This window comes from Lepidochelys olivacea, assembly GCF_965140295.1.
Source record: "Lepidochelys olivacea isolate rLepOli2 genome assembly, chromosome: 9".
In the NCBI taxonomy this organism is placed as follows: Eukaryota; Metazoa; Chordata; order Testudines; family Cheloniidae; genus Lepidochelys; species Lepidochelys olivacea.
In genome coordinates, this window is record NC_140419.1 from 919335 (window position 1) to 947005 (window position 27671).

Genomic DNA, 27671 nt, shown 5'->3' on the forward strand with positions numbered 1-27671 from the left:
CATGCGCAGTGGCGGCGCGGCGCGGGCGGCTGCTGTGTGGCGCGGGCCTGCGAGTGAGCGAAGCGGCGCGGGGCCCCCGGAGCCGCCCCCGTCCCCGCGTGAGAGGCCCGGCCATGGCGGCCCCGGCCCCCTCCACGTCGGGCGCGGCGGGGCGCGGGCCCATCAAAGGCATCCTGAAGAAGCGGGGCTCAGGCGGCAGCGGCCTTCGCAGCAGCGCGCAGCCTCCGGCGGCGCCGCCGCCCCCGCGCCGCCCCAGCCCCGCGCCCGGGCCCTTCGAGGACGAGCAGGGGTGAGCCGCGGGCGGGGCAGGTTCCCGACTCCCGTCAGAGCCGCGGGTAGCCCAGGGCAGGGGGAGAGAGCCGGAGGGCCCGCCTCCCCCCCGGCCCGGCCGCCCCTCGACCCGGCCCGGCCGCCCCTCCCCCGGGCCGGCCGCCCCTCCCCCAGGCCTGGCCCCGGGCCGGCCGCCTCTCCCGACCCCTCCCCCAGGCCTGCCCCCGCCTCGGCCGCCCCTCCCCCAGGCCTGGCCCCAGCCCGGCCGCCCCTCCCCCCCCCGGCCCGGCCGCCCCTCCCCTCCCCCAGGCCTGCCCCCCCCTCGGTCGCCCCTCCCCCCCCCCCGGGCCGGCCGCCCCTCCCTCAGGCCTGGCCCCGGCCCGGCCGCCTCTCCCGACCCCCCCCCCTCGGCCGCCCCTCCCCTCCCCTCCCCCGGCCCGGCCGTCCCTCCTTCCCTGCCTCCCTTGCGCGGGGAGCCGCCGGCGTCGGGCGCCCCCCGGGGGCAGCCCTCGCCGGGCCCGGGAGCCCGCCCCAGGGAGCAGCTGAGGGGATCCCTGGAGCAGCCGGCCCTGGGGCGGCAGGCTTGGGGCCAGTTTGCTCTTGGAGGGGTTGGAGCGGGACTGGCCCTGCAGGCCACCAGCCCCTTCTCCTTGCGGGGCGGAGGAGTCTCTGCCTGCCCCTTAGCCCAAGGCCCTTGGGCACTGGTGTGTGGGCGCCTTGGGCTGGCGCTGGCCCATGCGAGCTCTCCTCCAGTCAGCCCCCTTTCCTCGCCCAGCCCGGTGACAGGAATGGATCCGTTGGGTGTTATGCCCCTGTTGGTGAAAGTGTAAAATCAAACCACATTAATAGCTAAACTTCAGGAGTCTTGCTTCAGGTGGTGTTAGTGGCACAGGCAAAGGATTCACTTTAAATGCATGGGGTTTGTTCTGAAAGTGTCCTTTTAAAACAATTCCTATACTTATTTCATTTCACAGTGTTTCTGAAAAGTAAAGGTGGTATATACACTGAAGACTTGCCAGGAACCTCTAGAGCCCTGTGAACACTTTACAGATCAAAGTGGCTTATAAGTTATTGAGTACCTGTGGTGTGCATGGTACTGTACATACGTAAACAGGTTCTGTGCCCCAAGGAGGTCACAATCTTATTCATATATATACACACAGTACTGCAGGGATAGTCAGTTATTTTTTTGCCAAGGTCCATGTTTCTTGGGCAAGGTCTAGTTAAGGTCCAGATTCCAGACAAGAGTGTAGTAAAAATAACATTAATGATGATCAGCAAATAAAAAGATTTGAGGGTCTGTTCAAAAGCATCTGGCAGTCTGGATTTGGTCCCCCCGATCCACCTATTGACTACCCCTGCAGTACTGTACAATATGATAGATTGGTGGGTACAGACCTAAAGCAATACGTACATGTCTGCTGCATATTCACAAAACAACATTCTGTGGCTTTACTGATACATCTTCAGTTATTCAGGTGTGATCACCACTACAGTACTTTGCCTGCTCTGTGATGTTCTGCTCTATATAGGTTTTTATATAACAATCATCTCCTTGGTATGTGAGTGTTTTTTCTATGTGTATGTTATGTGCTGTTCATTCTCTTTCCAGAGGGAGAAGCATGTGGAGTTGTCTTTTCTTTTCTTTTTTTTTTTTAATATACCTGTTGCTGTGTGTTTAGATTAGAGAAGGCAAGGTCAAAGAAATGCGCCTTGCAGTTGGCGGGGAAAGTGATGAGGTTTGTGTTAGTCCTTAGTTTCTGGAGTAGTTTATTCCGCAGTCTCGGATCACCCCTAGAGAAGAGTTCTATTGTGCCAGAGGAGTGAAGTTGCTGACCACGGTCTTTGTCCCAACCCATTAAATGGTCTTTTAAGTGTGCTGGGCCCAAGATATGGAGTGCTTTGAGGATAAGGACTGAGATCTTGAAAATGATGCAAAATTCAGTGAGAGGCCAGTGAAGAGAGCAGAAGACAGGTGTGATGGTAGTCTGTGTTGCTGAGGAGGTGCGCTGCAACTGTTTGTAGTAGTTGGAGTTTCCTAAGTGCTGAAGGTTTTGTGTTCAAGTATTTCCCTTTGCTGTAGTCCAGCCAAGAAGTGATAAAGGTGTGAATCTTTACCTAGGGAGGTGGTAGAATCTTTAGTGGTAGAATCTTTACCTAGGGAGGTGGTAGAATCTTAGAAGTTTTTAAGGTCAGGCTTGACAAAGCCCTGGCTGGGATGATTTAATTGGGGATTGGTCCTGCTTTGAGCAGGGGGTTGGATTAGATGACCTCCTGAGGTCCCTTCCAACCCTGATGTTCTATGATTCTATGAATAACTGAGGCTAGGTCTTCATCTGCCAAGATACGTTGGAAAGCATTGGTCCCAGATGTTAAAAAGCATTACTTATGGACATTGCAATGTGAGAGCTCAGTGTCAGCAAGGAATTCAGAAATAGTTCTAGACTACGGACTGAATTGGCCAGGTTGGGGTGTAGACTTTCCGTCAGAGTGCACCATAACTGCAGACTCTTCAAAATTCTTTCTTCTGCCTACAAGCATCACTTCTGTTTTTCTCAGGTTCTGATTCAGCCAACTGATCTCATCAAGCATTGTGCCATCTTGGTGGCAGTAGTGGTGTGCTCGTATACCGTGAACGATAGGTAGAGAGTTGTGTGTCAGCTGCATATTGCTGGCACGTGAGTCCATGTTGACTAACCAGTTCATCTAATGGTTGCATATAGATGCTGAAAAGGACTGAAGAGAGATTTGATCCTTGTGGAACCCCATGAATGAGGGGTCTAGTAGGGTGGCGGTGCAGTTTACTATCACTGCTTGTTGGGTGCATCCCTCTAGGAAGGACTCAAACCATTTTAGCACATTACCCTAGACTCCTGTCACTTCTCTCAAGTGACACTGTTCCCACGTGTTGAACCCACATGCTGGCAGCTCGGTCTGTAAGGCGTTATACCTGGACATGTAAGTGTCCGCCAGGTGCGACTAGCAATAAAAGTCTTGGGCTTCCCAGACCTTCTCATTGTCTTGCAGCAGTAATTGAGGAGGGAAAACAAACCATATGGGTTGTATTGCTTTCCAGTACTCCGAATGGTAACATTCCTAAGTCCGCCCCCACCCCCACACATGTAACTTAATGGTTTGGACCCTTGTTCAATATTTTTTTTATCCTGCACCAATTACGGTTACCTCCCTTGTACCAAATTTTTACTTCTCTGTGGTGATAAAAGGACATTTTTTCTTGCTTTATATCACTTCAGGCCACTTTTATTTTGTATAGCATGTGTCTTCCATGTACTGCATGTTACTGCTTTTGTTTTTTACCTTATATGGTAACAAATTAACTTTCTTGTACTTTATTGTAAACAGTTACATTGTATATTATATACAGTTAATAAAGTGTCATTAATGAGCCCTTGGTTTTACTCATTCAGTGCATGCTGCTAGCTTCTACTGAAATGCCTTGTCATGTTCCTCCAGCGTATCTATGTCAGCTTGGTTTCAGAGTGACATACCAGTCTAAAACAGCTCAGCTCCCATGCTGATCCTGTCAGGTTTCCTCCCATTATGTTGCTGCCCCATCTCAGCGGGTTTATACATTTTAAAGTTTAAATTTTTCTCCATAAAGTTCTTTCAACAGTTCTTTAACCATTTTTGACCAGTTTCAAGTTGGCACAATTCTTTAGATGGCTGTAGATCGGTAAAAGTTAATAACACTGGCATATAAATAAATTGAATATTATTATACTGTATTTCCTTAATAGATTTAACCCTGAGAGTGTCTACACTGGCAAAGTTACAGGACTGGCAGTTACAGTGCCTCTTAGAGAGCACTGAAGGGAAACCTCTGTTGTGTGTTCACACTGTCAGCTGCCTGCACAATAGCACGTTGGCACTTGCAGTGGTATTCAGAGCGGTGCACTCTGGGGAGCTATCCCACAAAGCATGTCTTCCTTTTCTGCCGCTAAGAGTTGTGGGAAGGCGGAGGGGGTCGCGGGGCATCCTGGGTCCTGTCCCAATGCCCTGTGATGCATCGTTTTGCATCCCAGCAATCCCTGTGCTTCCATCTGCATTTGGGGCTATCTTTCAACGGTTTGCATACTGTGCGCTCTCTGCCTCTTCGGTCTGCAGGAATGGATCCCAAACTGTTGACCAGTATGCTGCTTGCTCTGACTAACACGTCATCATGAGTGGCAGTGGAGTTATTCCTTAAACTGCAAAGGCAAGAGGAGTGCAACATTGATCTCGCTATGACATGAGATTCCTTGTGGCATTCATGAAGGTGCTGACCACAGTGGAACGCCACTTTTGGGCTCAGGAAGCAAGCACTGAGAGGTGGGATCACATCGTGATGCACGTCTGGGGTGACGTGCAGTGGCTGCAGAACTTTCGCATGAGGAAAACCACATTCATGGGGCTGCACGTTGAGCTCGCCCTAACCCTGCTGCACAAGGACATGAGAATGAGATCTGCCATTGGAGAAGCATGTGGTGATTGCACTGTGGAAGCTGGCTACTCCAGACTGCCACCGATCGGTCGCTAACCAGTTCGGAGTGGGAAAGTCGACTGTTGGACTTGTGTTGACGGAAGTGTGCAGGGCCATTAATCGTATCCTACTCCAAAAGACCGTGACTCTGGGCAGCGTGCATGACATCGTGGATGGCTTTGCACAAATGGGCTTCCCTAACTGTGGAGGGGCGAGAGATGGCATGCATATTCCAATTCTGGCACCAGACCACCTAGCCACCGAGTGCATTAATTGCAAGGGGTGTTTCTCAATGGTTCTCCAGGCACTTCTGGATCACTGTTTCACAGACATTAATGCAGGCTGGTCTGGAAAGGTGCATGACACACGCAACTTTTGGAACACTGGCCTGTTCAGGAAGCTGCAAGCAGGGACTTCTTCCTGGACTAGAAGATCACCATAGGGGAAGTCTAAATGCCCATTGTGATCCTGGGAGACCCTGCCTACCCCCTAGTGCCATGGCTTATAAAACCATACACGGGGCACCTTGACAGCAGCAAGGAGCAGTTCAAGAACAGGCTGAGCAAGTGCAGAATGACTGTTGAGTGTGCTTTTGGCCATAATATTTGTGTGCTTTTGGCCATAATATTTGTGGAGGGAAGGGTGAAAGCTTCACTCAGGGCTGGACTGTTGAGGCTCAGCACCTGGAGGCTGAGTTTGAGCAGCCAGAGACCAGGGCTATTAGAGGGGTGCAGTACAGGGCCATAAGGTTCAGGGATGCCTTGAGGCAGCAATTTGAAGCTGAAAGCTACTAATATTTGTTGCTATGCTCGGGAGTGCGGTGCTTGTAATGCTAGGAGGTGATTGCGATTGATGCAGACGATGCAATATGAAGGTTTAAGATAATTGTCTGTTGCTTTGCAGGGCTCTGTTTGTTTGTTTTCAGTTAACAGAATAAAGATTGCTTTCAAACCAACACAATTCTTTTATTAAAAACAGCCGGAGAGAGTCAAACAAAAAAACACATCAGCACTGAGCGGGATGGGGAAGGGAAGGTCCCAGGAAGAGGTGGGGTACCGGGATGGTTAAAGATTTATGCATGTCCAGGGATCATATCCAGCCTTCTCCTTTGGAGTACAGTGCAGGGGGTACTGTACTTCAACAGGGCCAAACTGCAGAGGGATGGCTGTTGAGTGCAGTGGGAATGGGGGGTCCTCAGTGCTGTACTGTGATGGGGGAGGAGTGGAATGCTGCGGGTGCAGACTGGATCCAGGAGATTGATAAGAGTGTACTGGTGGTGTCTGGGGGGTGCATGGGAAAGAGTTCTGTGACAGTGGCTGCAGGGGAGTGCGGGTGCGGAACTGCTTGTTTTGCAATGCTAGTATCAGTTGGACCATGTCTGTTTGGCGCTCCATAATGTTTAAGAGCCGCTCCATTCTGGATTGCTGCATTCTCCTTTCAGTCCCTCTTCTCGCTGTCCTGACACTCCTTCAATTCCTGTTTTTCTGCCGCAGAGTGCATCATAACATCACGCAGAAAGTCCTCCTTAGTTCTTCGTGGCTGCTTCCTAATTCCACGCAGCCGTTCAGCTGGCGATAACGAAGGAGGCTGGGATCCTAAGGTCATCTCTGTGAAGCCAAAATGCAACATTTTACAGAAGCAGTATTGTTTTCAAAACACAGAACACTGATTTAGTGATTTAAAACACAGCCACTATTCACATACGTGTCACTAACTGGCTGACCCCAGGCAAGCAGACATGAGCCACAAGAACCCCAAAATGGTGAGTAGCCTCAGGGGCAGGGTAAATCACTGTTCCCGGACCCTACTGTACACTGGGCACATGGCCCTTGGGCACAGCCAGCACTGTATGAGGGGCCCTGAAAATCATTCCTGTCCCCACATTTTCCTCAGGCTGTGTTCATTATGGAAGATATCTTGTGGCTGAGGGTGAGCAGGGAATCAAGGGAGGGTCTTCTCCATGACTGTGGCTTCTGCCTGGCCCTTTTGTGGCTTGCCTGTGTGCACCAGTGGTCCCACCGTGACAGCAGAGTGATGTGGGAAACTTACTGTTATGGGGCAAGAAACAAAGAAGCTCTGCCAAAGAACCTGCAGCAGCAGATTCTAAGTTTCTCAATGAGAGTTTCCCGGAGGTTTCTGAGGCAGATTCCCATGAAGTGAGGGAGTTAATCAACAGCCTGTTCCGCCGCTCAGACTAGGCATGTGGTGGTACACACATCATACAGGCACAAGTCTGCTTTCTGCAACCCTCCTGACCCCAACAACTTGTTTTAGCAATTCCCAAAATCAAATCCATTTACCAGGGGCCTCCTCTCTTGTTTGTGTTTCTCCAAGATCCGAGGGCTGTGACTGGCTAGCTTCTTCCAGGGTAGAAAAGAGCTCCTGGCTGCATGCATCTCTGACCTCTGCCTCTGGGTCCCCGTGCCCCTCAACATCGAAATCCAAGATTTCCTCGTCCTGGCTCGGTCCACTCTCGACTGGCATGTGAGCCACCAAAGTATCCACAGTGGCCTTTGCAGTGGAGGTGGGGTTGCCACCAAGTATTGCGTCCAGCTCTTTGTAGAATCGGTAGCTCATGGGCGCAGCACTGGAGCGGCAGTTTGCTCCACAGCTCCTTCACTTTGACTCTGCATGGCAGTGTGTTCCGGTCATGGCCCCTTTCTGTCATGCTTCGTGAAATCTGGCCATAGGTGGTATAATTCATGTGGCTGGAACGCAGCTGGGACTGGACAGTCTCCTCTCCCCAAATGCCCGATGGGGTCCAGCAGCTCAGCATTGCTCCAAGAGGGGGATCGCTTGATGCATGGAGCAGGCATGGTCACCTGGAAAGATGCGCTAAGACCACTGCACGCATCACCGAGCAAACAGGAAGGGGACTTCTAAATTTCAAAGGAATTTACAAGCTGGTGATGACGGTTGGTCACTTGTGGGCAGGGCAGTAGAGTTCAAACCGATGACCAGAGAGGCAAGAACAGATATTGTGGGACACATCCCGGAGGCCAATTGCAGCGCTGTAATCGACCAGGGTGTCTACACTGGCCCTGCAGTGCTGTACTCCTGGCGCAGAAAGCTGTACACCTATCATCGGGGTGGTTTTTTTACAGTGTTGCGACTGCGCAGTTTCTGTGCACTAAGTGGCTTGGCAGTGTGTGTGCCTCGGGAGTTACAATGCAGAAAGCTGCTTTACTGCACAGAAACTTGCCAGTGTACACAGGGCCTAAGTCATTTGGACCTGTTTCCAGTTTATGGCATATCAATCTTTTTTTTTTACTATTTTTAGTTTTACCTGAAGTGTTAAAATAAATATTTTTAAAAATACGTATTTTTAAAATTTGTACAATTGATTCAAAATATTAATTCCTAGTTTTAATACACGGATTTTTTTTTTTTTCAATTTACAAAACATCACCATATGGTTTTTCACTTCCTAGTAACATTTACTTCACACTACATTTGAACAGAACATTTGGGTAGGATTTTTAATGTTGAGATCTGTTTCTTATACTTAGTGAATTTCTTTGGTGCTGGATTGGTTTTTGCTTCCAAAGCACATTAGTCATCTGAAAAAGAAAACACAATCAGTTGTAGCCCCTCTTTGGTGCCCTTGCAGATTGTGCCAGCAATGCCCTTCTCCCAGACAGTCCCTACGTAAAAGAATAAATGGACACAAATCGGACATCAGGAATGGTAACATACAAAAGCCAGTAGGAGAACACTTTAATCTTCCTGTACATTCTATAACAGATTTAAAAGTGACTATACTTGAACAAAAAAACTTCAGAAACAGACTTCAAAGAGAAACAGCAGAACTAAAATTCATTTGCAAATTTAATACCATTAATTTGGGCTTGAATAGGGAATGGGAGTAGCTGGCTCATTACAAAAGCAGCTTTGCCTCTCCTACGGAAAGGATGTGGACAAATTGGAGAGATTCCAGCAGAGGGCAACAAAAATTTTTAGGGGTATGGGGCACATGACTTATGAGGAGCGGTTGAGGGAACTGGGGTTATTTAGGGCATGGCTACACTTGCAGATGTAGAGCGCTTTGAGTTAAACCAGCCTTTGGAGAGCAGAATAGGGAAAGTGCTGCAGTCTGTCCACACTGACAGCTTCAAGCGCACTGGTGTGGCCACATTTGCGGCACTTGCAGCGGCATTGGGAGCGGTGCATTATGGGCAGCTATCCCAGCATGCAAGTGACTGCAGCGTGCTTTTCAAATGGGGGTGGGGTGGGGTGTGACAGGGAGTGTGTTGTGTGTATGTGGGGGGAGAGAGTGGGTTTTTGTGGGGCTGAGAGAATGTCAGCATACTCTCTTGTAAGTTCAGACAGCAGCAGACCCCCCCTCACCCCTCTGCCTCCCCCTCTCTCTCACAGCATTCCACGCTAATGGTTGCTTTGTCTCGGAGCAGATAAGCATACTGGCTGTCAGAAACAGAGCTTTCAAAGGGCATATCCGCATTCCTGCAGCGGTTCCAAAACAATGACAAGAGTGGCCACTTGACTTAAGGGGATTATGGGACTTTTCCGGAGGCTGATCAGAGCGTAGTAATGCAACACCTTGTTCACACTGGCACTGCGGTGCTCCAGCGGGGGGCGCAGCAAATGTTATTCCACTCGCCGAGATGGAGTACCAACAGTGCTGTAGCCACAGAATCAGAGTGCTCTACGTGCCTTGCCAGTGTGGACAGGTAGTGAGCTAGTGCGCCTGGGGCTCCTTTATTGTGCTGTAACTTGCAAGCGTAGCCAAGCCCTTAGTCTGCAGTACAGAAGAGTGAGGGGGGATTTGATAGCAGCCTTCAACTACCTGAAGATGGGTTCCAAAGAGGATGGAGCTAGGCTATTCTCAGTGGCAGATGACAGAACAAGGAGCAATGGTCTCAAGTCGCAGTGCGGGAGGTCTAGGTTGGATATTAGGAGAAACTATTTCACTAGAAGGATGGTGAAGCACTGGAATAGGTTACCTAGGGAGGCGGTGGAATCTCCATCCTTCCAGGTGTTTAAGGCTTGGCTTGACAAAGCCCTGGCTGGGATGATTTAGTTGGTGTTGGTCCTGCTTTGAGCAGGGGGTTAGAATAGATGACCTCCTGAGGTCTCTTCTAACCCTAATCTTCTATGATTCCATGACATTCTTATAAGTAAGCTGGAGAAATGCAGGCTCAGTGGAACTACCATTAAGTGGGTACATAATTGGTTAAACAACCACAAACAGAGTAACTATTAATCAAAGGATGGCAGATTGGAAGGAGGTCTCAAGTGGAGTTCCACAGGGATTTGTTCCGGATCCAGTGAGAGAAGATGAGATCTATTTAATTTTAAAACCCTGGAGGATATGGGGTCAGATCTTAGGGGCCTAAAGATGATCAGGCATCTGGTAGGATTTTCTAACATAATAACCAGCACCTGAGGCTCCCCATTGGGGGTTAGACTAGATGACCTTTGCAGTTCCTTCTAACTCTGTGGTTCTAAGTTCTTGTTTAGTGTAATAGTCCTTATTGTGAACAGAGATTATAGGGAAAACATTCATGTGTACCCCATGACAGTGTAAAAATACACATGATAACTAACACTTAAGTTGTATAAATACTCATGACAGGCAGAAGACTCAGTAATTCATACTCTTCTACCTCCATTTTTCATAACTTGCTCGGTCACTGTCTCTCCATTTAGCAAATACTTAATAGCAGAGCACTATAAAGAGGTCTAACATCTATTTTGCAAAAAATATTGAAAACCGCTCACTTACTAGAACTATGAAGTTATAATTTATAACAGTGCTTGTCTCAAAATATATTTTATTAGTTTTTTTCCTTGCTTATTAATTCAAGGAATCTCCCAGCCATCTGCTTGACCTTTCCCTATTTGTACATGTCAGGAAATGGAAACCAAAGGAGGACCTGCATGTTCTGCTTCCTTGTCAAAAGAGAATAAAATGTCTTTTAGCATATGGGGAAACGAACTTTCTTTGTTTTCTCATTTCAGTAAAAAGTCCCAAAAGTGGGATGAAATGAACATCCTAGCTACGTACCATCCAGCAGGCAAGGACTATGGTTTAATGAAAATAGATGAACCAAGCACTCCCTACCATAGGTAAACTCACTTAAACATTCTCACTTAAACATTCTTTAATAATTGAGTATGACGCAATACTTGACTACACCTAAGTAGTTTAGCAGCGTACTTAAGCTTGTGAATGATACTGTATCTGCTAGAACTATAGCTGACTGCGTGACAGGGTTCAGGTAATCCATCTGAATTGTAAGTGATGAGTTAATGAGAGTTGGATGAGACAACAGTAACTTAGGGTACATTTGGAAGTATGTTACATGTTTTAAACAAAGGCTTAGGGTGAATATTTTGTAGCATTTTTAATGGGGATAAATTGATGTTGAGAAGCTTTAAATGTTTTAAGCTTTACACATTTTTGTCTGTAGATTACATTGCAGGGTCTTGCAATGAATAGACTTAGTATCTGTGTAACAGGAAACAAAACTGTTTGCATCAAAATATTTAAACCAGAAAAAGAAAAACCTGGAATTGAGTTTTAAAGGAATAGTTGAACTGAAATAAGTAAAGCTGTCTAATGTCTGCACTACTGATCAAAATGTTTATCAGAGATAGTTTAGAATTAATTCTCTTGCATGTTTGTCTTTCTAGTATGGTTGGAGAGGACGATGAAGATGCAGTGAGTGATTCAGAATTGAATGAACCTGTAACAGCAGATGTGTTAGCTAAAAAGTAAGTGGTGCTGGCAATAGAATATTGATAAAGTTTGAAAATTGTCTGTCTTCAGAGTAATTTCTTGGTTTTGGGTAGATGTTACTGTTTTTATTAAGAGCTGGATTTTGCTATGCCTACTCATGCTGAGTAGTAGCTTCCTATGCAAATGACACCATTGAAAACAAAACTTTCTGCAGAGTAAATTCGAACTTAACTTGAGACACTAGTCCTAAATGATGGACAAAGGTATCTTTATGTATACCAGAAGGTTTTTTATGTATACATACAAGCTGAGTACTTAATTGTTATGAGATGTTGATACTCTGCTTCAGCACGTCTTCGTGTACGTTTTTGTTAGGTTAGTGGCAGCTGAAGGTAAAGGACCCAAGATTCTAGCTCAAGAAGAAGAGTGCAGGGAAGAGGAGGAGGAGGATGAGGATGAAGAGTTAACACCTGAAGAACGAGGTAGGTTTTATTTTTTCTGTTGTTGAATAGTTTTTCTTTCAGTAAGAAATGTCTGAGGAGGAAGAGATGTACCATCCATCAGAAAGATGCTGTGATCTGAAAATGGAGAAACAGCTCTCTGGAGGTAACTTAGATTCCTTGTTAACTTGGATACTTCCAAATTTGGTTTGATTAAATTGCAGCTACTAAACTAGTCTGGGAGCAAGTGCATAAAGATCAGGCTCACTTGTCTTGGAGGAGCTCTTGTAGATGAGGGTAATGGGAGTAGTTTCCACAAATGCTAGTGTATTGACCCAGAGATGGTTTTATTTTGGAAGGTTACCCCTTAATCTGCACACCTTTCAGTTGGACTTAATTAGGGCTGTCAAATGATTAAAAAATTAATCGCAGTTTTAATTGCACTGTTAAACAATAATAGAATACTATTTAAATATTTTTGGGTGTTTTCTACATTTTCAAATATGTTGATTTGAGTTACAACACAGAATACAAAGGGTACAGTGCTCACTTTATATTGTTTATTACAAATATTTGCAATTAAAACTGATTAATCATCAATTTTTTAATCAGGTTAATTTGTTTTGAGTTAATCGCTTGAGTTAATGGCGATTGACAGCCCTAGACTTTATCACTAATACCTGTCTGTTGCTATCTGTATAGCACTTTTACCTCTCAATGGGCAGGAAAAGCAACTACACTTTCCAGCCAATGTAATTCCATGAATCAGCTGGAAGAGGGAGCTAGCAGGCTATCCGTAGCGATTCCTCAATAGGTTGTTTCAGTATAGCTTTAAAGCAGACACTACTCTGAATTAACTTGGACTATAGCATTTTAACAGAATGGTCAAACCGTGAAACATCTTGGGTTTCAAACCCAGGTGTTTGATGTAGACTGCAGAGAGGTATTGCTGTTTCTCATTTTTTCTGGTCCCACTTCTCCATTTCTAGAGTGTGAACTTTCAGTTTCACTTCTGACAAGGAAGTTGAAGCTGTACTTGGGGCTGCCAAGAAGCAAAGATTAATATGGTTGTGGTGAATTGTCATACCCTAACCAGGCACCTATTTCATAGGGAAAAACTACAGAACATGTTCAGAGGTTGGGATCTTAGGGAAGGGTGGAAAGAGGTTTTCTTCTACGATTGGAAAATATGCCCCTGGTAGCTGCCTCTTGGCAATTAGCTGGCAAGCAAGGCTTGATCTGCTGGCCTCTGCAGTGATTTGTTCAAGTTCTCTATAGGACTAAAGAGAAGTTAGTCTTGCATCACTTAATAGGGGCAGGTATGCTGTTGCATTCCCCGAATGAAAAGTTCCCATGTGTTTTTGTTTGGTCCAGATTTCATCACTTATGTTTGGTGAGTAGCAGTTAGAATCATAGAATATCAGGGTTGGAAGGGACCCCAGAAGGTCATCTAGTCCAACCCCCTGCTCAAAGCAGGACCAATTCCCAGTTAAATCATCCCAGCCAGGGCTTTGTCAAGCCTGACCTTAAAAACCTCTAAGGAAGGAGATTCTACCACCTCCCTAGGTAACGCATTCCAGTGTTTCACCACCCTCTTAGTGAAAAAGTTTTTCCTAATATCCAATCTAAACCTCCCCCACTGCAACTTGAGACTATTACTCCTCGTTCTGTCATCTGCTACCATTGAGAACAGTCTAAAACCATCCTCTTTGGAACCCCCTTTCAGGTAGTTGAAAGCAGCTATCAAATCCCCCCTCATTCTTCTCTTCTGCAGGCTAAACAAGCCCAGCTCCCTCAGCCTCTCCTCATAACTCATGTGTTCCAGTCCCCTAATCATTTTTGTTGCCCTTCGCTGGACTCTCTCCAATTTATCCACATCCTTCTTGAAGTGTGGGGCCCAAAACTGGACACAGTACTCCAGATGAGGCCTCACCAATGTCGAATAGAGGGGAACGATCACATCCCTCGATCTGCTCGCTATGCCCCTACTTATACATCCCAAAATGCCATTGGCCTTCTTGGCAACAAGGGCACACTGCTGACTCCTATCCAGCTTCTCCTCCACTGTCACCCCTAGGTCCTTTTCCGCAGAACTGCTGCCTAGCCATTCGGTCCCTAGTCTGTAGCTGTGCATTGGGTTCTTCCATCCTAAGTGCAGGACCCTGCACTTATCCTTATTGAACCTCATCAGATTTCTTTTGGCCCAATCCTCCAATTTGTCTAGGTCCTTCTGTATCCTGTCCCTCCCCTCCAGCGTATCTACCACTCCTCCCAGTTTAGTATCATCCGCAAATTTGCTGAGAGTGCAATCCACACCATCCTCCAGATCATTTATGAAGATATTGAACAAAACCGGCCCCAGGACCGACCCTTGGGGTACTCCACTTGATACCGGCTGCCAACTAGACATGGAGCCATTGATCACTACCCGTTGAGCCCGACAATCTAGCCAGCTTTCTACCCACCTTGTAGTGCATTCATCCAGCCCATACTTCCTTAACTTGCTGACAAGAATACTGTGGGAGACCGTGTCAAAAGCTTTGCTAAAGTCAAGAAACAATACATCCACTGCTTTCCCTTCATCCACAGAATCAGTAATCTCATCATAAAAGGCGATTAGATTAGTCAGGCATGACCTTCCCTTGGTGAATCCATGCTGGCTGTTCCTGATCACTTTCCTCTCATGCAAGTGCTTCAGGATTGATTCTTTGAGGACCTGCTCCATGATTTTTCCAGGGACTGAAGTGAGGCTGACTGGCCTGTAGTTCCCAGGATCCTCCTTCTTCCCTTTTTTAAAGATTGGCACTACATTAGCCTTTTTCCAGTCATCCGGGACTTCCCCGGTTCGCCACGAGTTTTCAAAGATAATGGCCAATGGCTCTGCAATCACAGCCGCCAATTCCTTCAGCACTCTCGGATGCAACTCGTCCGGCCCCATGGACTTGTGCACGTCCAGCTTTTCTAAATAGTCCCTAACCACCTCTATCTCCACAGAGGGCTGCCCATCTCTTCCCCATACTGTGCTGCCCAGTGCAGTAGTCTGGGAGCTGACCTTGTTCGTGAAGACAGAGGCAAAAAGAGCATTGAGTACATTAGCTTTTTCCACATCCTGTCACTAGGTTGCCTCCCTCATTCAGTAAGGGGCCCACACATTCCTTGGCTTTCTTCTTGTTGCCAACATACCTGAAGAAACCCTTCTTGTTACTCTTGACATCTCTGGCTAGCTGCAGCTCCAGGTGCGATTTGGCCCTCCTGATAACATTCCTACATGCCCGAGGAATATTTTTATACTCTTCCCTGGTCATATGTCCAACCTTCCACTTCTTGTAAGCTTCTTTTTTATGTTTAAGATCCGCTAGGATTTCACCATTAAGCCAAGCTGGTCGCCTGCCATATTTACTATTCTTTCGACTCATTGGGATGGTTTGTCCCTGTAACCTCAACAGGGATTCCTTGAAATACAGCCAGCTCTCCTGGACTCCTTTCCCCTTCAGGTTAGTCCCCCAGGGGATCCTGGCCATCCGTTCCCTGAGGGAGTCGAAGTCTGCTTTCCTGAAGTCCAGGGTCCGTATCCTGCTGCTTTCCTTTCTTCCCTGCGTCAGGATCCTGAACTCAACCAACTCATGGTCACTGCCTTCCAGATTCCCATCCACTTTTGCTTCCCCCACTAATTCTACCCGGTTTGTGAGCAGCAGGTCAAGAAAAGCGCCCCCCCTAGTTGGCTTCTCTAGCATTTTTAAGACTCCCTCAAATCCATTCAGATTTCCTTCTTTGGGGAAGAAGCTGACTAAAATACGTCAGGATTTTTTTCTTAGTGTCACCTCCATAACTGTTTATGGGTAATTAAGTGGCAACAAATATAATTCTTAAATTGTGGTTCTTCCCATATTTCCTGGGGCTGTATCTCTAAATCTCCCCAAAACAGAGTTAATCCCCTAGTAAGGACATGCGAGGAGTAAGTTGTGCCCCACTCTACTGAGATGACGTATTTTCACTTTGCAAAATTTGTATGGCCATTTTGCTAATTGTTAGTTTGACTAGTAATTAAGAGCACTAAGCTATAGTTTGCTAACACAGAATCCTTCCATAGAATATTTTAAACTAATTACTTAAAGAAAACATTTTATATTCGAAACATACAATAACTTAAACGACATAAAGATTACATACACTCTGGGAGAGGTAACTCCTACCTGGCAAACAGTGATATGTTGGAATGTTTTCAAAGAACTAGTGTAAGAATATATCTAAGAATCTTTTCCTGCTCTTTCCACAGAAAAAAAGAAACAGTTTGAAATGAAGAGAAAAATGCATTACAACGAAGGACGAAATATCAAATTGGCTAGGCAGCTAATTGCAAAAGAACTACATGGTGAGGAGGAGGATGAGGAGGAGGAGGAGGAGGATGAAGATCAAGAAATGCCTGATGCTGGAGATGTAGAAAACATGAGTACAGAAACCATTGAACCTGGTGAGCAGCTAATCGTCAAAGGAATGTTTAAGCATGGTGGTCCTTTGAACTGCCAGAATTGCAGAAAAGCAAAGGGGTTTACCCTTCTCTTCCACTCAATTTGTAACCACAAAGGCTGAGAATATCCCCTTCCCTCTGCTATATTTATATAGCCTCCATCATTGTAGTATCTAGGCACCATCTTGACATTTAGGTTCTTAGCTTTAGAAATACACCAAATTGGTATTGTTGCTGTCCCAAATGCAGGGGTTCTCCTTCGTGGTGACACAATGGACAAGTAAGCCCATTTGTTTCAAATACGTCAGAAGTTCTCTACAGCCAGTCCTACTTCCTCTGAGCAAGCTGACCCTTGTTGCAGCAGCTGCCAGTACTTTGACTGAGGTGGGAGCAAGACCTGTACTGATGACTGAAATAACACTGGGCATGTCGGAGTGTCTCTTTGCACTTGCTGTCCGCTGTGCTGCCATACCACTTTGTGGGCTGGCACCACACCTCATAAGTACTAATCTAGTGTTAGAGTAGAGCAGAGCAGGTCTCTACCATTCTAGCTAAAATCTTCCACTTACATTACTGCAACTTTGCAACTAAGCAGTTAGGACATTGGTATGTGGTTTCCTATTTTATATAATGACTTTACATTTCTGTATCTGCACTGAGAAGCCCAGCCATCTCGCCTGCTGGAAGAGTTCTGTGGTTTCTAGCTGGGTGCTGTTTATGGAATCTGTTTCAGGACTCCATTCTTTGTATCAGCTTCGGGCTAGCAATTTTTTATAAATATGAAGTTTCATCCCACTTCTAGCTGTTGTGGGGAGAGAGGGAGAGAGAGCGAGCATGCTTTCTCTTTTCATCTCTTACCCTGCTGCTCCTTCCCCCCAGACTGTTTTTGGGGTGTCCTCCCCATTAAGAACTATAGTGCCTACTTTTGCTGCAGCTCAGCTCTTTGAAACAGCTGTGGGCATCATGAAGTAGATGTGTTTTCTCTCTCCCTCCCGCCCCCATTTCACTGGTGCTCGCAAGACTGTAGTAGCCATGAATCTGAAGTCTTAACCTTGTTGAGCTGCTGCTTGGCAAAGTTGTGAGTAGCAGAGGCACTAGAGCTGTCAGCACTCTGGAAGGTGTTGCGTTAGTTTACATTTAGTTGATATTTGGAAGGTTTTCTTCCCAACACTATAAACTACAGTCTTTTGTAAAATGAGAAATTCTACAGAAATAGTCTAGGCTCCCACCGTCTCCAGGAAAGGTGACTGGGCAACTGGTATTTTCAATTCTTGACTAAAATCACATATTTTGGTACCAATATGTATTACTGTGGGGCTAAAGCTCACAATAACTGCTCCTGGGGAGGCATCTTTTGTCATTCTCAGTCCCACTGATTGTTTAGCTTTCTATGGTAACGCATAGGGCCCTACCAAATTCATGGTCCATTTTGGTCAATTTCACGGTCATAGGAGTCAAAAAATCATAAATTTCATGATTTCAGCTATTTAAATCTGAAATTTCTTGGTGTTGTAATTGTAGGGGGTCCTGACGCAAAAAGAAGCTGGGGGGAGGGTGTCACAAGATTATTATAGGGGGGTGCGGGACTGCTTCCCTTACGTCTGCATTGCAGCCGGCGGCGGTGCTGCCTCCAGAGCTGGGCAGCTGGAGAGCGGCAGCTGCAGGCTGGGAGTTCGGCTCTGAAGGCAGAGCCGCCACCAGCAGCAGTCTGCAGTAAGGATGGTATGGTATGGTATTGCCACCCTTACTTCTGCGCTGCTGCCCGCAGAGCTGGGCCCTCAGTCAGCAGCTGCCACAGTCTGGCCACCTAGTTCTGAAGGCAGCAGTGCAGAAGTAAGGGTGGCAATATCACACCATGCCATCCTTACTTCTGCGCTGCTGCTGGCCGTGGCTGTGCCTTCAGAGCTGGGCTCCCGGCCTGCAGCCACCATTCTCCTGCCGCCCAGCTCTGAAGTCAGCGTAGAAGTAAGGGTGGCAATACTGCAATTCTCCTAAAATAGCCTTGTGACCCCCTGATGCCCCCCGCAACTCCCTTTTGGGTCAGGACCCCCAATTTGAGAAACACTGGTCTCCCCTGTGAAATCTGTATAGTATAGGGTAAAAGCACACAAAAGACCAGATTTCATGGTGGGAGACCAGATTGCATGGTCCCTGTGACGCGTTTTTCATGGCTGTAAATTTGGTAGGGTCCTAGTAATGCATAATCCTAAGACATATAATGGCTATTTACTAGAGCTTCACTCTCCAGGGGAAAGGAGGACACCAGTAGGAATCTTTGTGGCCTTTCTCCATGGCTTGAAGCTGCCATCTTCTTTCTGCTCCCTGCTATAAAGCAGGGAGGCAGCTCCGCTCCCCAGCTGCACTCTCCAGGGGAAAGACGGGCACGCGTTTGCAGTATTTTTCCATCTCTGCTGTTTGACATCACTCCATCCTGCTTCATAATCTGATTTCTGAGCTGCATCTGGTAATTATCAATTCTTGACTGACTGCTCATGCCCAATTAACTGTATAAGTTTCTAACGCTTTATTTACCAGCTTACCAGTCCAGTAACTCTCCTAACTAGTTTAGCTTGAGTTTTCCTTTTTGTGAACTAGTTGCTTAACTTTCTGCAGTTTAGTTTATTCTTTCATTTATATCACTGTGCCTAATCCAGTGAAATACTTCATCACCTTTTAATCTCTACGTAATAGGCTGAATATCTGATTCACTTTTGCTCCGTTTGCCTAATTATTTTTCTCTTGAAAATCCAATCTCTCTTCATTTTTATCTTTGCTAGTGGATTGAAAGTTCTCTCTTGAGTAACTGATTATATGTATAGTTTTTAGGGGAGTAGGAATGATAAAAGTGGAATTAACTTTAAGCAAACCTGTGTTAGTAAATGTCTTGTCCCTGTCTTAAATTCCTACCAACCTTCCGAAAATTGTCTGCAATGAGGCTAATGTTAAGAGAACCGACAGCTCTCAGTTAGGCTTTCAGATTTAATAGGTCTACAGGCAGGGAACAACTCTTGGTTATTCTTCAAGTGATTGTGGACATACACATTCAACTGTAGGTATACACTCAATGCACTTGAGTTGGCGATTTTACCTGCAGTACCACAAAATGGCGTAGATGCCCAGACTCTCCTCCTGTGTTGAGCTGAGCTGAGGACATACAAGGGGCATTGTTGCCACTTCTCTCTCAGTTCCTTCTTATTACGTATGGTGAGAGTTGGAGCTCCCTGTAGCTATTTAGCTTTGGTTCACTAGCCTCTCTAAAGAGTTCTTCTCGCTTTATATAGTTCTAGTTAAATTTAGTATAGTATGGTTTATGATAGTTAGATATTGTTTCAGGAATTCATTAACATGGAAAAAATACCCAGGGTTTAAGCAATGTGCCACTTGCAGGACCATGATCCCTGTCACAGGTAGGTACAAAATCTGCTTAATTTGTCTAGGTGGGGGAGACATTCAGTTTGTACCTCCTTCCATACCACACCAAAGAAAGAGAAGTCTTCTTCGGAGCTGGACCCTGACAACAAGAGGACGGACTCTCCATCTATAAAACGTGCACAGCTTTGAGACTAAAATTGAGAGAGAAGCACCAAGAGCTCCATGAACATCTCTGTTTACTGAGGGGAGTTACATCTTCTCTTCGGACTTGGGCCCCAAGAAGCCAGTTTCTTCTCTGAGGTCTCCTAGGTCACATTGCAGACCTCTCTCCAGGGATAACAAATCTAAAAGTTATGATTGACTCTCTTACAAGGCCCTGGTGTGGCACCCACCACATTGCGGGGCAGTATGAAGTGTAGAATGCCCCCAAGGGAATAGCCATACTGAGCATCTTGGACTATTCCAGGAAGGTCTAGACCTCCACCAGAGTCTAAAAGGAGGTCACCTTCACCCATAGCAGGGACCTCTAGGGAAGCCCCTTCTACAGTCCCTCAGCCTCCTCCCTTGTTGGAGCCTACAAAAGACAGGGCAATACTGGAGGAACCTGTAGATGTTCTCTCCCCGCTCCCCCACCAAATATTTCATCTTCTCCAGAAGAGGCTGTCACCCAGAAGTCAACATCTATTTCGCTTCTGGAGGATTTTAAAGTGTTCTAGGATCTTATGAGAAGGGTGGCCACATCTCTGGGAGCATGGGCAGAGCTTGCAAAAGATAACTGGCACAGGTAGCTAGATCTCTTACAGAGCCCTGCCCTGGGAAGGGTCACCCTTTCCAGCCTTGCTGGAATTGGCCAAAACCCTCCAGCAAATGTCAGCTTCTGTCCCACCCACTGCCAAACAGGTGGACGGAGGCTATCATGTTCCTCAGCAAAACTTCAGTTATTTCTTTGCCCACCTGATTAGACTCTCTCATGGTCATGGCTGCTAACGAGCATTCCAGGCTGTCTCACTCCAGGCTACTCTAAAGATGGGGATTTTAAAAGGCTGGACTTAAATGGCAGGAAGACCTGTACCACAGCCAGTCTTCAGAAGAGTGTCAAATTGCCAGGCACTGTTGTTTTAAATACACCTTTACTAATTGGTCAGCAGTCTCCAAATTTGCAGACAGAGTGCCGGCGGAGTACTGAGGACAGCTCTTGGCCATAGTTTCTGAGGGACACTTTGCTAGCTGTTCATCACTTCAAGTGGCCACCGACCCTGCAGATACTGCCTCGTGCTCCATGGCTGCAGCCATCTTAATTGAAGGCTCCTCTTGGCTGCGGCCTCTTGTGTCCTGAGGGAGCTGCAAAATACAATAGAAGATTTACCCTTCAAGGGTTTGACTGTTTTCCCAGACAACAGGTGACTCCACGCACACCTTCAAAGATTCCAATGCCACCCTTCATTTAGTGGGGGTTTAAACCACAGTAACAAAGAGGAAATCTTTTAAACCTCAGTTATACTACAGAGCTTTATATCAGTAGAGGTCTCAGGACACCTTCAAAAGAAGGCCTAAGTCTCCTAGACATTGCCAGTCAGCATCATCCCCAGTGGGCCCTTCTCATCAGACTACTTCAGCCTTCAAGCAGCTGTTTTGACTGTTTGATTAAGGACAACACGCTGACCATATCTCACCTCTCTCCCTATGGAAAGTGCCCAGCACTGTAAAGGAGGGACATGTCATCCAGTTCAGCTCCCTCCTATCCCTTACCATGGACCTATCTCACAGGACTGTGTATTGCTTCAGGAAGTTGTCTCTCTTTTAGAATTGTGTCCAGATATTTCCGTACCTGGATGATTGTCTGGTTTGGAGAAGATCAGTCACTCTTGTCCAAAACCACATCATTGTCATGAGATTGTTATTTTCTTGTGTAGGCAAGAAACTGAATGTAGGCAAATCAACATTACAATCAACACAATGAATAATTATTATAAGAGCAGTGCTTGATGCTCCAGCCTCCATGGCTTACCTTTGAATGGGCAAGTTTCAGTCCATAGTGCCTGTCTGGAAGCCTTAAATCCAACCTATGGACAACAGCTAGCTTCTGCCTACAACTACTGGGGCACATGACCTTGTGCACATATGTGGCTCTGCATGCTGGACTTCACTTCAGATGTCTACTTACATAGCAGAGTCCGTATAATAAGTCTCCACCCAAAGTTTCTGATAAGGCATCTTCTGTTTTGGCTAGTAAGGAAACTGATACATCCTGTATTTTTTCCTGTGTTGGCTTTTAGTCAAATTTCTGTTGAGCCCTTGGCTTTACTTAATTCACATTATACCAGTGAGAGTCTGTTGATGAGGTTTCTCATTCATCTGTCATATCTCTGAGATGGCACATAGATCTAGCAGAGTCTCTTCTAATTTTTTCTCTTCTCCCATGGTATGTAAGCGTGGGGTGTCTCTTACTCTCTTGTGGGGAATGATTTGGCTGCCGAAAGTCTCTATCTTAGGAAGCTGATTCAGTTATATTTAGGTGTGAAGATCTGGACTTTTCATCTGTGCTTTTGTGAAAAAGCTGAGTAAAACGGTGTCTTCAGCATTTCCTCTTGATTAGGACTCCAAGCAGTGGCAGAGTCCATTGGCAAACATGTGACATTATGTTCATTACTATCCCTTCATCCTTTTTTATACCACTCCCACCCTATGCTCTCTTCCTTCCCTTGTGGATTCCTGCCCTTCTGTTTTATCCTAAGGCTAATGAGTTTTAACTCTACCAGTCCAGTGTCCTTTTTCTGCATTGTCAAAAGGTGAGGAAATTGTCACCAGAACAGAGGTCTTAAAGAGATTTTGGTCTTACTCAAGCTCCATCTTAGGTCCTGCTAATTTAAGAGTTGCCCTTGTCAGTGCATATGATCTCTCACAACCTACAATTATCTGAGAGAGATGAAGGTAATCAATCCAGTTCAGTAACAGCCAGACCACCTAATGTATATTTGTGCCTTCCTGTTCTGTCCTTGAATGTTGTGCGTTTGTGGGCCAGACTGTTAAATCATTCCTTTCTGGTGTCAAGTGACTCTGCTTTCAGGTATTCTGGTTATCCTTGTCATGTGGTGTTTTTTTTGTTTTTTTTTTTAATGCAAAGCATGGTGTTAATAGTTGTGTAGATTTGCTTTAGGATTATATACTGCATTACTTCAGTTCCTTCTGAATTGCCCTGTCTACTCTCTCTTTATGGCTTCTGTTTGTTGGTTAGGGTCCTCAGACAAGATAAGGTTCCCTGGATGTCAGTAAACTTGTATCTGCTTCCTGAGACAAACTCCCTTTGGGATCATCTGTAGGAGAGAATTTCTACCTCATGGACTGTTTGCCCAACTGATTGATTTATAGATTGTAACTTCAGTGCTTGTTTGGGTTCTGATCAGGACACTGCTTCTGGAGATGTCTTTTATCCCTTTGTGGGGCTCTGATAGTTCCTTCTGAGGGAAATGTTAAGTAAGCATAGGATCCAGTTGGGCCATCTTCTTTTGTAATTCTCATCCAAAATGGGTTTTATCCCTCCCCAGGGACTATCAATAAAGGATGTTCCAGGGAGACCAGTTTTCCAGCTAGAAATGGGGAATATTGATTAATCCTAACAACTGAGTTAAATTTTTCATACAGAAGGTGTTTGATAGGCCAGGTCATGGTCTCTTTCTCCTCTCTAGTATAATCAGAGAGGATATAAAACAAACAGTATTGCCTTGTCTATTTCACTTTATTCTGTTAAGATTTTTCTATTGCATCCATCTTGTACTACATCTGGGTTCAGTTTGATTTCCCTCCCCCCCCCCTTGCTCTGTTTAGGGGAAGAATTAGTGTATTTCACAGTTGACTCATTCTATTAACAAACTAGCAAAGGCTCGAATTCAGTTGTTAAACAATAATCTTTTGGCTTCTGTGTTGTAGATTTTGGTCAGTCATTTTGAAGCCACTTTATATGAAATGTAGGCTGATCTCATTGCTACCTGGTTAAATCCAACCAAATCAACTCAACTCCGATTTGAGTGCAAGAGGAAACAAAGTTAAAAAATCTTGTACAGGATTTTTAAATGTAAAGGAGATAAAATTTGCTTAACTAGGTTTTATATCCATTTAGGAAGAAACACAGACTTTTCACAACAGATTCTTCACTCTTTGCATTTGTGGGCGTGTTTTCAAAAAGGCGGACTTGAGAACATTTGGCTCGACTGACTTGGGGATAGGAAATTTTAGGTTCAAAATACTCATACTAGTGATAAAATGGGAAAACCACAGTTGTGCTGTGTGCCCTCTGAAATCTCCCCTGCGCAGATCAAATTCCTGGATAGAACTGGGTGTCATAGGCAGCTCTCAATGCAATTGTTCATTGATTTCCCTCCAGAAACAGTAGGGCCACTAGTTAGACTTTTGTCCTTGCTGAGGTTTACCACTGTATTGTTTTGCATAACCTATTAAGCACAGGAAACTTTATTTTATTGATCTAAAATCTGCCCAGGACTGAGTCACAAATTTCTATTGTATGGAATTCATGCAGCTGTGGAAAATTTAGTTTAGTGACTGTAGTCAAAGCTTTGCCCTGTAGCAAGATTTTTTAGGTTAGATGTGGCTGTGCTGGCAGCTTGACTAATCCTTTTCCTGTAGCAAAGGGGTCAGGGTGTGGGGGAGCCTTTCTTTTTTAAAGTTCATATCAGTGCCACAAAGGATATCTTCACTCCCCCATTTGATTGCTCAAAAGACTTTATCCTTGTATCTCAGACTCCTTTTGGCATTTGGAGGCTGTTAACACTTTCCCCGATACCTTTTAAATTGGGCTCTTCAAATCATTTATCAAAGACAAAAGTTCTTATTCTTGTTTTTAAATTTCCTTGTTTGTTCTAGCCACTAGACAGTTGCTTTGAACCAATTAATACTTGGGTTACATAAAAATACTTTAGGACTGCATTCTGCCAAGATGGTAAGTGGGAAGCATTGTTTTTTTGGTGTTCTCTTAAGCCCTTTGGGATTTGCAAGATGGCGTTAGTTACTTATAGGGTTGGAATAAGATCATTCTTTTGTTGTATTGTGTGTGTTTAATGCAAAAGTTTCTTCTGTAATATTGTATGGAGCTGAAATTTGGGTGTGTCTGATTCAGAAATCCTTTACCCATGACTTCTAAGATTTTCTTTAATGTGCTAGTTTCTTTAATTCATATAGTGTGGTGAGGCTGAAATAGCAAGTGAGGGCATGTGTTAATTGTAACTATATTATGCAGCGTTTCACTATAGTACTGTGCTGCTTTGTTTCAAAACTCTGTATAGGAGGTCCACCCAGGAGTAAAGATTGAGCTAAAAAGTGGTGAGTGTGCCTATGTTTCAGGAATTTTGTATGTTGGGCTCTGCAAATGAGTAGCTTCTCAGAAATTTTGTAGGATATATCAGGGTCCCACGTAGTGCAGCAAGGATCCTGTGTTCTCACATGCTGTGTATGTGCGAAAACAAGGGTGGCCAACCTGAGCCTGAGCAGGAGCCAGAATTTGCCAATGTACATTGCCAAAGTGCCACAGTAATACGTCAGCAGCCCCCCATTAGCGCTCCCCCCTGCTCCAGCACCTCCTGCCCACCGGCAGCCCCACCAATCAGCACCTTCCCCTCCCTCCTCACACCTCCCGATCAGCTGTTTCCTGACCTGCAGGAGGCTCTGTGGGGGGAGGAGAGAGGGCACAGCAGGCTCAGGGGAGGGCACGGGAAGGGGTGGAATAGGAGCAGAGCCTGGGGCAGAGCCAGGGGTTGAGCAGTGAGCACCCCCCAGCAGATTGGAAAGTTGGTGCCTGTAGCTCCAGACCCGGTGTCGGTGCCTAGACAAGGAGCCACATATTAATTTCTGAAGAGCCGCATGTGGCTCCGGAGCCACAGGTTGGCCACCCCTGTGCTAAGAGGTTCTGTTTTTTCAGCATTTTAGGAGAAAATAAAGTGAACTATTTGGGAGGGTTTTGGTAGTGGCTGAGGTCCCAGAAAAAAATGCAGGTTGCAGAGGGTATGTCTACACTTCAACGTAAGCCCATGGTTAGTATAACTTGAGGTAACAGATCTTGGGTTTGTTAACCCTAAGGCTTGATAATCTACTCTCATTTGCTGCATCTACACTGCAAAGTAAAAGGGTTTGAACCTGGGTCCTGACTTGACTTGGGCTTGCACCCTCCACGCTGGTGGGATCCTGGGACCCTGGTTTAGCACAATTTGTATGTAGATGGAAGGGGGTGGGGTAGGCTTGAGTCTGAGTTCAAACCCTGGGCTTACATTGCAGTGTAGACATACCCTGAGTCAAGTATGTTTCAGGGTTGCCAAATGTTACCTCTGCTCTTTGTGGCAACAAAGGAATGCCTTGTGAGTGCATGTGGTTCAAACCATGAATATTTATTTAAATCTGTTTCATAATCTCTCTCCTTTTTTCTCTTATACAGCGCATGCTACTAGTGACCAGCTGGAGAATAGAGTGGACAGCATAGAAGAGATCTGCCCAGAACTGTAACTGCTTGTCAAAGCTACAAACTTGTACGGTGCTTCATGGTTTTGCGACTCTTAAGTATTGAGAGGCATGTCAGTTATAGTGTTGTATTGCCAAGAATGTTAACTTTAGAGACTCGTATATTAGGCAGAAAAGCTGCCTAACTGGTTATTCTTGTGCCTAGTATTTCATGGAGAGTACAGCTTCATAATCCATCAAACCAGAAATTTGAGACAAATTAACTTGCGTAGCGCATATTGTCACCACGTGCTTTAAACTATACAAAAAATCAGTATCTTTGCTTTTGTTGATTATTTATTTGACTCTGTTGTGGTATCTCTTGTAGTAGAAGGGTTTTGGAATTCATGAACCAAGCAGTGCAGCAAACAGGTTGATATGTACTATCAGGCGAATTTAGCAGTTAAAAAGGGATGATTTTAGTAGCGTAACTTTTTGTAGAATTTTTTTGACCTGTTACTCTAGATGGAGGTATGTCATGACTCCTATTTTCTCAATCTTTATAAGAGAAGAGCTGCATTATTTTTGTGGTCTAAAAAGAAATCTGTTTGGAATCGGTTACTAGTTCCTGACTAAGACAACACTAACAACTGGTGGGATATTTGTACACTGGAGATGTGCAGACCTTGATTTTGCATCTGATTGTGATGCTCTCTTCCCTTGGGGATGGATGGGTTTTGGAACTTTCCTTATTTATCTGTTCAGATCTCAAAACTTCTTTCCAGTATTTTCCCCCTCAGGCCCCCCAAATGTCACTCTCTACTGATTCTCTTAAGATCTGCCTTAGGATCCTTTGCACCTTCTGACTTGCTGTGATGTGAACTCGCGCTGCTAGCATCTGAGGATAAGTATTTATCTGAGCAAATCTACTTCAGTGCTATGGAGATGGAATGGCGTAGCTTTGTATCGTGCCAGCCTTCCACTCTGCCTAGTAACTGCTGATGACCTATTTCCTTCTTGGGACTTGTAATCTGTATGTTGAAGACCACTGGTTTAGAAGTTTCCTGATCCAATGTAACTTGCAGTAGCTGCTTTTGTAAGATGAAGGCTATTTGGAAGAATAGAAGGGAGATTGTCCTATAATGTATAATTTATGTGCTGTTAACAGTGTGGTTCTATAGCCCTGATGGAGAGAGAGTACTGAACCTACAGATTACTGTAAACAATAACATCCCACTCAAAAGATCTTGACTATGGTGTGGATGTACTGGTATTCAGAGTAGTACTTGGTTTTATTCCGCAAATGAAGTACACTTAAAGCTGTGGGTTGGTCATGGAATATTTTGTATTCAATTATGTCTGTATTTCTCTTTAAATTTGAATTAAATTTGATACGTTCCAAACGTCTGTAATTATACGGACCTATTTTAAAGTGACTTCCTGTCCAAAATGTATTTATGAAGTCTGAATAAAAGAATGAAAAAGTTACTTTACAATTAA

General features: G+C 45.4%; 1 protein-coding gene across 1 annotated transcript; it reads left to right on the forward strand.

Moving 5' to 3' along the window:
* Nucleotides 1-27671, forward strand: PPP1R2 (protein phosphatase 1 regulatory inhibitor subunit 2). Its single transcript, XM_084638781.1, has 6 exons — nucleotides 1-289; nucleotides 10730-10837; nucleotides 11405-11485; nucleotides 11826-11932; nucleotides 16167-16361; nucleotides 26170-27671. Exons 1-6 carry the CDS (start codon nucleotides 114-116, stop codon nucleotides 26235-26237), a joined length of 735 nt encoding a protein of 244 aa, XP_084494907.1. The 5' UTR covers nucleotides 1-113; the 3' UTR covers nucleotides 26238-27671.